General features: G+C 40.9%; 1 protein-coding gene across 3 annotated transcripts in view; it reads left to right on the top strand.

The window, feature by feature from the left end:
* The first annotated feature begins 409 nt into the window (after positions 1-409).
* The window catches only part of RASAL2 (RAS protein activator like 2), a 219,528-nt gene continuing 209,645 nt past the window's right edge, over positions 410-10,292 (top strand). Inside the window, exon 1 of one of the 3 annotated variants that reach the window (XM_036443088.2) lies at positions 410-1,332. In XM_036443088.2, the coding sequence (XP_036298981.1) occupies positions 1,131-1,332 (202 nt within the window). In that variant the 5' untranslated portion in view covers positions 410-1,130. The remainder of the gene's footprint in view (positions 1,333-10,292) is intronic. The other 2 variants (XM_036443090.2, XM_036443089.2) reach the window with 2 other exon arrangements.

The following is a 10,292-nucleotide window of genomic DNA, read 5'->3' as shown; positions in this document are numbered from 1 at the left end:
CCAGGCCCCGCTGCCAACTCTCCTCTCTGGGAAAAGAGGCAGTTTCCCCAAGGCGACTGCAAAAAAAAAAAAAAAAAAGAAAAAAAAAAAAGAAAAAAAAATTCTTTCCAATCCTTCGCCCAATAAGAAATACTCGTTCCAATAAGTACGTGCATACATAAAAGGAAAAGGATGGGAACACGGGAAAGGGAAGCTCTTTTCCTTCCTTTTTAAATTTCCCGCAGCCCCTTTCCACTCCGCCTCCCCAAGCCGCCGAGTCTCCGCTTTAAGCTTCAGCTGCAGCTGCAGAGGCTGGGAAGAAAGTTAATGGGAATGGAGGCGGGGCTGATGGGTAACTCGGTGTTCGACTCGTCCTGCCTCGGCGGCGGTTCCTCCTCCGCTTCATTACTGATTGCACACGCGGCGGCCGGCGCTCGGCTCTCGATTGCTCCGGCCTATCACCCTGGGATGCCGCCTGCCGCCGCCGCCGCCACCGCCACCGCCGGCTGCCTGGCTGGTGGGATCTGCGGCAGAGCCGGAGCCGGAGCCGCAGCCGCGACGGCAGCGGTGGCTTGAGAGTTGGGGGGGGGGCCAGGCTGGCTCTTTCCAGGGGTGGGGGCTGAGGGCAGGAGGACGAGAACCTGGGTCCATCGGCTCCCCTCCGGCTGAGGGAGCGGACACTCGGAGCCCCTGAGGCGGCGGGAGCCGGTCGGAGGGGGCGGCCCCTGGCGGCGACGCCCCCAGCCCAGCCCAGCCCTGCGGGCCGCGCTCCATCCCCAGCCCGTGAGCCCGCTCCGGCCGGGGTTCAGGGGGGCGGCTCCGAGGGGGCTGGCTGGCGGGCGATCCGCCCCTCCCGGTCCTTCCTGGTCCCCTCTCCCGGGAGGGACCCGCACCTGAGCCCGGGCCCCCCCCACCCCCCCACCCCACCCGCGGCCGGGGCCACGCTGGACCCGCCTCCCGGCCGGGGTCCCGCGCGCCGGCTGCAGGTGGGCGGCAGCGCCCGAGCCGCGGGCCGGGGGCGGCGGGGAAGGAGGTGAGCCGCGTCCCTCCGCCGCCGGCTGCGCTCGGTCCCTGCCCCGCGCTCCTCCCCTCCCCGCGGGCAGGGCGCGGAGCCCAGCGCCCGCCCCCTGCCGCCTTCCCCCCCGGGCACCATGGAGCTCTCCCCGGCGGCGTCCGGAGGAGCCGAGGCGCTGTCCTGGCCGGAGATGTTCTCGGGACTGGAGTCCGACTCGCCGCTGCCCCCGGAGGACCTGGACGCCGCCGTGCCAGTCGGCGGGGCCGTGGCGGGTGGCATGCTGGATCGGATCCTTCTGGAGTCGGTGTGCCAGCAGCAGGGCTGGGTCCGCGTGTACGGTAAGGACCGCCGGTGTTGGACCCCTTTGCCGAGGCTGGCATTCATTCCCCAACCAATGCCAGCCCTGCGCTCAGCCCCCCTCCCCTTCCCTCCCCTCCTTCTGGGTCCGGTTCCCACGTCCCTTTTTGTCCTGGGGAGCCTTTCTCTCGGACAAGTTCCTCCAGACTAGTCTTTGGGTAGATCGCTGTCTCAGTGTGGTCTCTGGACCCTTGCAGGCACCGGCCCTAAGTTGAAGGGAGTGCTGGGCTCTGCAGACCTCATGCTTAGGCGATTCACTTAGAGGCAACTGTCAGCCCATCCTCAAGAAGGTCTGATGGAACCCACACCATGAAATCAAGTGAAGGGGATGTCCTTCCTTTCTCTGGATTGAGGCGAGGCTGGCTGGCTGGCTGGAAACCAAGATAGGAAGGAGTTTAGCACGAGTATATATTTGGTGGGAAAAAGACTAATCTGTCACCTCTTTCTGAACCTCCCTTTTCAAAGACAATTGGATTCAACTGGTGTGAACTGTTGCAGGTTGCACTGTTTCTTTCAGGTTCCCTTTGTAAAGTGACTTGGGCTGCTACTCAGCGAGTTGAAAAGCGATGAGCATACAGGAAAACTTTCCCTTTCTGCATTCCTGGTGACCACCTCTTTAATTAAAAAGGGAATGATGAGATCCTGGCTGAGCCTTGTGGCATCCTTGAAACCGTGCTGGTTTTGAAAACTCATAGCCCAAGGATGTATCGCCCGGCATTGGGCACTGAGCAGTGGCTCTCCAAAATATTAGGAGGGCAGGATGTTTATCACCTCGCTGGCATGGACACAAAAGACGTTAGTCCTGGGACTAACTGAGTCTAAGATGGCAAACTTGAAGCCCTGGGATCAAACACAACGTTAGGATGTTACACTGCAGTTATGGACATGTAAGCCTGTAGTGACCAAGTACATTACCTTTTCTTTCTTCTGAACAGGGCATGTGTTTTCTGTTCAAGAGCTGACCAAGCCTTAGAAGTTGTCTCTCTGGATAGTTCAGCTGATTTCAAGACATTAAGTCTCTCCCTGGGAGAAAGATCACAGAACTAGGAGTGCAGAGATTTGAGTTTTTGTCTCAGTTCTGCTACTAAAAATGTCTTAATATGATTTGGGGCAGATCAGGTCACTTTTTCGACCTCTGATTCCTCATCTGTAAAATGAACAGATCGGATTAGATAATCTCTTAATGGCCCTTACAGTCCTAAACATCCAGCTATTCCTGTAACCAGTTCTTAAGAATATATATGTACGTACCCACTTTGTATTTTGCTTGATGTTTATGTGTTTCTTGGAAGTTATTCTAATTAACTGAAAGAATTACAGAAAAGATGATGCAAGGGCACCCAGTTCATTCTCAGCCCGTTAAAAACGTTAGGGCCTGATTTCCCATCCACCTGCTAATCCCACTTAGCCTTATAGCAAAGGTTGGTGAGAATCTGAAAATGAGCTTGAACTGGGGTATGTATGGAGGTTTCCCCACGCTAGTCTTTTTCTATCCTTACGCACTTCTTTGGTGTATTTTTTTCTGTATAACGTTAGAGATAGGGCCATGTTACTGTAAGAATAATAATTCAGTATTTCAGTGTCCAAAGCCATTCCCTCTGGGTTTTCTACACCTAGATTAAATAACATTCTTTGCATGTAACCCATAAAAACTTTTCACTGCCTTGTAACTTTTTTGTCTTCCCTAGCAATTAACCAGAAGTTGTTTTTATTTATTGTGTAGAACTGCTATTTTCCTTCCTCAAAACTAAAGCAACTCATCCTGGGTATACTGCTTTGTTGTCTTTAGTTTGATGTAAATATTCCCAGCTATCTGAATGTTGGCTTTTTATGTTCTTAGGTAGTTTTTAAGTTGCCTATTATATAGCTCTTCAAAAATACTTTGAAGGAAAAAGAATAGAATGTAGAAAATCAATTTGAAAAACACTAGTTCATTTTGGTGTTCTTGTTTATTTATTTTGGGCATTCAAAATCCTGATTGTTTTTGGAACATCTGGATTCTTCTACACAATTTAAAGAGACTTTGATGAGTGTAGTCTAATGTTTTTTTTAAGAAACCTAGAGTATAAAACTGGGGGTTGAGAACTTGGTTTTTTGTTCTGGCTTTGCCACAAATTGGTTGTCTAACTTTGGGCAAGTAATTTTAACTCTGTGGGTCTAAGTTTCTACGTAAAATGTGGAATCTGGAGTAATTGGTATCTGTGGTCCATTTTAGCTTTAGAGTTGTCTGATTCTATGGCCTGCCATATTATTTTACCTACAGCTAGGCCTGCCAATTTCAGCCCGACTCTTGGGGTTAGGCATCAGGCAAGCCCTGAATGCATTTAAATCCTGACTGTCAGAGGATCCTGGGGAGCACTTTTATCAAGAGGTCTGTGAACTGAGTTTTGAAAGAAGGAAAGTTGAGGGCAGATGTATATTTGTTTGGAATGTTTTCACAAGATAGGAAGGTGGGGGATGGGGATCTTCCTCAAGTCTAGCTCATTCAATTGAGACCTACCCTGAAATAGCCAAGTGGATTTTAGAATAGGGTGCAATAAAGGAGCTGTTATTAAGTGCTGCTGGCTTCTGCTTATGGTTCACATGCTCTGCAGAACACTAATCTTTGTAACCAATAAGCAAACAAACAACAATGACAAAAGTACCCCCCACCCCAAAGAGGATCTTAACAGAAACTTTTAGAAATGATATTTTATTAGTTTATGTCACAAAATTGGAAGACTAGGCACTGTTTTGAGTTTGCTATTGCCAAAGTTGATAATAGATTATATATATATATATAGACACACACACACACACACACACATGTATATATATATACATATATATATATATATAAAGTTTTGTGTAGTGCATTGTCATGATTGTAAAACTTTTTTGAATATGTTCAGAGCTATGTAATAGGTGGATCTATATTTAAAACACAAACACACATCTTTGAGACATAGCTAAGAGAAAACTTTATGCTGTTTTAGTCTTCATTTTCTTTTACTTGGAAAATGTTTCATTTGTTGTATTTCAGTATTACAATAAGTTGTGCCCATGCCCTGTCGGGACTATGACATTTTTGACACCAGGGGATCTGTCTTGTTTATCTTTGCATTCCTATCTTGCCACCCCCTTTATTGTCCCTGAGTCTAGCAGATTGATACCTTGCTCAGAGTAAGTCAGTGTTGAATGTTGATCCATCTGTCCTTTGACCATTCAGATCTCAACCGGACTGATTGTATGGGTGGTAGAGTAGCTTAAACAAAGGCATGCCACAAACAGCTAAATATGGATGCAGAATCCAAGAGCATCAAATGCAGAACATTTTTCAGATATTTATAGCCTCAAAGCAGAGTCAATTGGCTGAAAAGGCTCAGCAGGCTAGCAAAAGGAAACGGGAGCGGCAAAGCAGCCTCTCTGTGCTTTCTGGTAAACAATGAGAACATTAAAATTAACTACTTTACCATGAATGGGTAGCCAGTGGAGGACACCCTTTGGGAGAAATTGAAATACAGTCTGTAGCAACAGTGCCAGCCTTGTAGCGTGGCACCCATCAGTAAGACAGGTCTGAAAGTGTGTGCAAAGAAGTATTCTTGGAAATATAGTTATCACAGTAAAGCAATCACCAAGAAATCATACAGTTTTTAATTTTAATACTATCAGTTGGACTTATCTAAAATATTCAATTAATAAAATACATAATATCAACATTATTGGTTACTATGAAGCTAGTGTACAGCTCATTGTTTATTAAAATTTCTAAAGGTTAGAACTATTTGAGCAAGCAGAAGAAAAAGGTAATTAATTATATTGCATTAAATACCATGTAATTCTAGAAATATGAATTGGTAAGAATTTCTCATGAACTGGATATGAGTAGATGGGGGCAGAAGTTTTGCCTGGTGTAGTAAATAATATTGCTTATGCTTCACAAATTAAGACAAAGGATGAGATAGGCTTCATTGAACTTTTAGAAACTTTGCCTCTGTATTTACTTAAAATGTTGCAAGCAGTAACAAGTCCAGGAAGTTGTTTCATTTTGGTCCAATATGAATTAGATGTGACTAACTAACCTTACACAAAGATGTTCTGGACATAACTAACTGAATATTCTTAGCATATCATTCATTCTTCCATGTCTTAAATATGAACCCTACCATTTCTGTTTTTGCTTTAACATGTAAATGAATATTATTCAAGCAAGACTAAAAGTTTTGTGTGCTCTAGCTAATTGCTTGCTAGAAGAAAATCAGTAATGTGTATGCAGTACATCCCCAAATATGTTCATGTTACTTAAGTGTTTTAATTCCCTCAAATACTACTAATTGAATTTTTATAGATGAGCATTAATACTAGTACTTTAAATATATATATTTTTATTTATGATTATTTTTTAATATATTTTATTGATTTTTACAGAGAGGAAGGGAGAGAGACAGAGAGCTAGATATGTCAATGAGAGAGAAATATCGACCAGCTGCCTCTTGCACACCCCCTACTGGGGATGTGCCCACAACCAATGTACATGCCCCTGACCGGAATCGAACCCGGGACCCTTCAGTCTGCAGACTGACGCTCTACCACTGAGCCAAACCGGTTTCGGCAATACTAGTACTTTAAAGAGTCTTAGAATCTTAAGCTTGAGTTCAGTACTGAGGATGTGGCATTGACAGTGAATGTTGACCGTTTCCCATGATCTCCAATACATTTTATACACATTAGGAGTAATCAGTTCTTTACTGAAATAGAACTTTCAAGGCCCTAGCCGGTTTTGCACAGTTGACAGAGCATCAGCCTGCGGACTGAAAGGTCCTGGGTTCAATTGTGGTCAAGGGCACATACCTTGGTTGCAGGGTCCTCCCCAGCCCATGTCCCATGTAGGAGGCAACCAATTGGTGTGTTTCTCTCACATTGAAGTTTCTCTCTGTCTTTCCCTCTCTCTTCCTTTCTCCCTAAAAATCAATGGAAAAATATCCTTGGGAGAGGATTAAAAAACACAATAAAATGAAATTGTTAAAATAGAATGCCTAAGCATATACTAGTATTATTTATTTTAAATTACATTGATTTCAATGAACCCTTTATTCCTTTGAAAGATAATTTATAGATCTAATTTAAATCATGTATTCTAATGTTTACAGATGAAGGAAAGTTTTCTTTATAATCTCTTAGTATTTTTCTATTCTCTGTCATGTTGGTTTATTGATATTTCATTTTCAAAGAATAAAAATATTTTCAAAGAATGAAACTATACATCCAAAGTCTTTTTCCAAAACCACTTGGATTAGAGTGTTTCAAATTTTTTTTTATTTTAGAAAATATGGTGTGTGTGTGTGTGTGTGTGTGTGTGTATATATATATATATATATATATATATATATATATATATATGTATAGTGACATTAACCTCCTAGTTGGGTCTGGAGCAACATTGAGGAATCAGTTGTGTTAAATATTTCTGCAGTGAAATAAATGAATATTCACACTAAGTGTGGTCTAAGACTATAAATATTGTCAGTGAGGGTCAGATTTTACTGCTAATGAGATTATGAAGAGAAAAAAAAAGGTTTTCAGAGCTTTTTGGATTTAGGAATTGCAGGTATGGAATTGAGGTTCTGTACAAATTTTCTGGCAGAAATAATATGAAGTTCTAGAATGTCCCTGTTTATTTGAGAATAGTTTGTTTACAAGGATTTCCTTTATCTTTTTCAGATGATAAAATTCAGTGCATACACTTTAAAAATGATGTGGAGTTGTGTCCTATTATGTTGAGTGAACAATACTTTTCTCTGATTTGTTAAAGAAAAGAAAAGAAAAGGGATTCACATGACAAAGAAAGTAGGCTTTACTGAGATTACTAAGGAAATAAATGATGGTCAGTCAGTGGCTTCCAATGCTTTGTTTCATTAGAAAGAAGGATGAGGTAAGTTGAAGCAGAGTTTATGTAATTGTTCTTTGCAGGTTGCTCTCTTCAGTAACACAACATGATTTGATCACCTTTTAAGTAGGTGAACCACAAAAAAAGCATTCAACTAATGACTGAGTTAATCCAGAAAAAATTTAGCTGGCTGCTCCTTTGTCCCTCCCTATTAGAATAACTTTTAAGTAACCAGAGAGGTGTTTGGTCTTGTTAACTAGCAGGAGGAGTTTACAGTGTGCTGAAATTGCTTCACTTGGTCTTGGCAGAAGGATAATTGTTCTCTGATGTTTGTAAAAACACCTTTCTTCCCAAAGGCTAGCAAGTGCTTCCTAAGACCTGTAGACAGAGTATCCTTTACAGATTTAATGTAGCTTATTTTCTAGTGAGAAAGCATCCATCAAGAAGTACATGATGCAAAAATAGTAGGAAAAGTAGAAAGATGTCTTGGGCTCACTGAGTACAGTGGTGTTCGTGGGTTTATTGTAAAAAGAAAAAGAAATGAAACTTGAGCCTTTGAAAGCATGACAAAAGTTCATTTGCTAGATGGTCATACAGGAGTTATCTTCCTTGTCTTGACAGCAGGGTTACCTTCCTTTTCCAAGTGTTGGTTACATTAATTAGTTGTCTGCATCTACTTTGCTCATAAGGATCCAATTTAGATTCTGATTACATTCTTATTTCTCCATAAATTGTCTTCAGCATTGCTCAGATTCTATTCACATGGTGTCATTTTCAGTAGGCTTTCTAAAAGTACTCCCTGTTCAGCTCCCGAGTGTAAGAGATGGGTAAGACTTGTATACACCAGTTGGAAGAGTGAAAATTTAGAGAGGAAAATATTTAACATAGGGCAAGGAAACAAAATTCAGAAGTGTAGTGTGAAAAGTTAAAAAAGAGACTTTAAGTTGATAGTCCCAAATATTTTTCAAGACAATCCTTTGTTTCCTCATTAAGGAAACTGGCTCAGGAAGTTTAGTTTATTCCCAAAATTGGAGACAAATTCCATAGTTTGTCAGGATTAGAACTCAACCTCAGATTCCTCAGCCGCCTGTTATAGCTTGTAGATCGTACTGCTTTCCCTTAGGGAGCTGGCCTTTCAAAGCTGGAGGTCAGGAACACTGCACACTGAGAAGTAGCAGATTGTTAGTTTCGCAGTCTTTAAGGGAAACGCTGGAAGTACCATTACCCAGATAACAGAAAACAAAAATGGACAAAACATACAGAAAGTAGCAGGATGTGAATAATTCCAGAGTGATCTTTAGAGGTAGACTAGAGGACAGATAATATATTTTAATCTTTGCTTTCCTAAATCCCTTATCTGTAAATTCTGTATTCTGCTATTGGAGGTGGTATTTTAAGGAAATTTGAATGTTTCATTTATGATGCTTAGAACCCTGGATAATATCTAATAACTTTCTACCTTCCATTTTAATTTCTAACTTCTCTGATTCATATAATTACAAAATTAGTACATTTTTCTAATTATGAATATAATCCATGAATATAATTTGAATTACAAGAAAATTAAAGTCACCTGTAATTTCATCACTCAGAGATAGATATTCTCTTAGTATCTTATTGTATTTTTATTCCAGTCTTTTCTGTGTGCAGAAGTACTGTTTTGGAAAATATTTGATATCATACTGTATGTATTTTACCTTCCTGCTTTTGTTCTAACAGTATATTTTCTAATGGTTTTGAACATGTTAAAATTTTTTCAAATGTCTTTATTTTTAAATTTAATTTAAAAAATAGGTTTTATATACACACACATACACACACACACACACACACACACACCCCAAAGATAAGGGTATCCATGAGGTCTCTTTCACCCCTCCTCCATCACTCCTCACCCCTCATTTGCCATCTGGCAGGCAATCATTGTCCCTTCTACACAATCAATAAATATTTGAAGTTCCTGCATATCCTTCCATACCTATTTCATGCACATGGAAGCAGATAAATAGCAGAGTAAAAACTCTGCCAAGAGTGGGGTCTAAGAAATTTAGTTTAAAAAATACTATTTTTTTTTGTGAGGTTAGTGAAATGACTGGAGTAGGCCTGAAGAAGAGATTGGCTAGGTGTTCTGGGAGTCTCGAGCCAATTGTTGTTGATTGCTTTATATCTGAATTAATACTGTCATAATTTTTACAGTGCGTTTGCTTTTTTCCTTTTTTACACAAATAATAACCCATTACAGGAAATGATCTGCACTTTGTGTTAATTCCTTTTTTACATCCCCCCTCCACACACACTTATTAATAATCTTTGGTATATTTTTCCTGTCAGTTTGTAAAGCATTTCCTTATTCTTCTTATGGCTGCATAATGCCTGGATGAATAGTAATTTATTTAATAATTCTCAAGTTTTCTGGTACAAGTGAATAATCTTGAATATAAATCATTTTGCTTTAGTATGAGTTTATTAGAAAAATTCATAAAATTTCTATGTGCATATTTGGTATTCCCAAATTGCTTTCTCTTTTTGTACCTATTTACATTTCATCAGCAGGGTGTGAGAGTGCCTACTTTCCTACACATAGGAAATTATCAAGTGTTTTTGAATCTGACAATCTAAAAGGTAAAAGATAGTATTGATTTAATGTTTTAGTTCTTACAGTAAGTGTGATTGAATATCTCATAGAGCATTTAAATATATCCTTTTCTGTGAACTGTGCATATTTTTTTGGCCCATTTTTTTCTTGTTTGTTAAATCAAGCTTTATTGATAAAATGGAATTCAGAATATCTTACTTGGAACACCACCAGGCCCAGCCAATCATGATAGCCAAATGTAGCAGTCTCCTACTATCTGTAGTGAGCAGCTGCTTATCAATTAATAATTAAATAAATGTAAGGATTTGTGAAAGAGGTGCAAAGAGTCAAGGCATTTTAGCCCCAGATATTCTTATGAATATACTATATAACCTGCAATACTCATGGCAACAAGTAGAAAACAACCTAAGAGACAATTAAATGAAGGGACCAGCTTTGTCAATAATGCCAATCCCACTGCCAAGAACATTAAGATAGCT

This window comes from Pipistrellus kuhlii, unplaced genomic scaffold, assembly GCF_014108245.1.
Source record: "Pipistrellus kuhlii isolate mPipKuh1 unplaced genomic scaffold, mPipKuh1.p scaffold_m20_p_18, whole genome shotgun sequence".
NCBI lineage: Eukaryota > Metazoa > Chordata > Mammalia > Chiroptera > Vespertilionidae > Pipistrellus > Pipistrellus kuhlii.
Note: the sequence above shows the minus strand (reverse complement) of the source record. Positions and strands in the feature narration are given on the sequence as shown.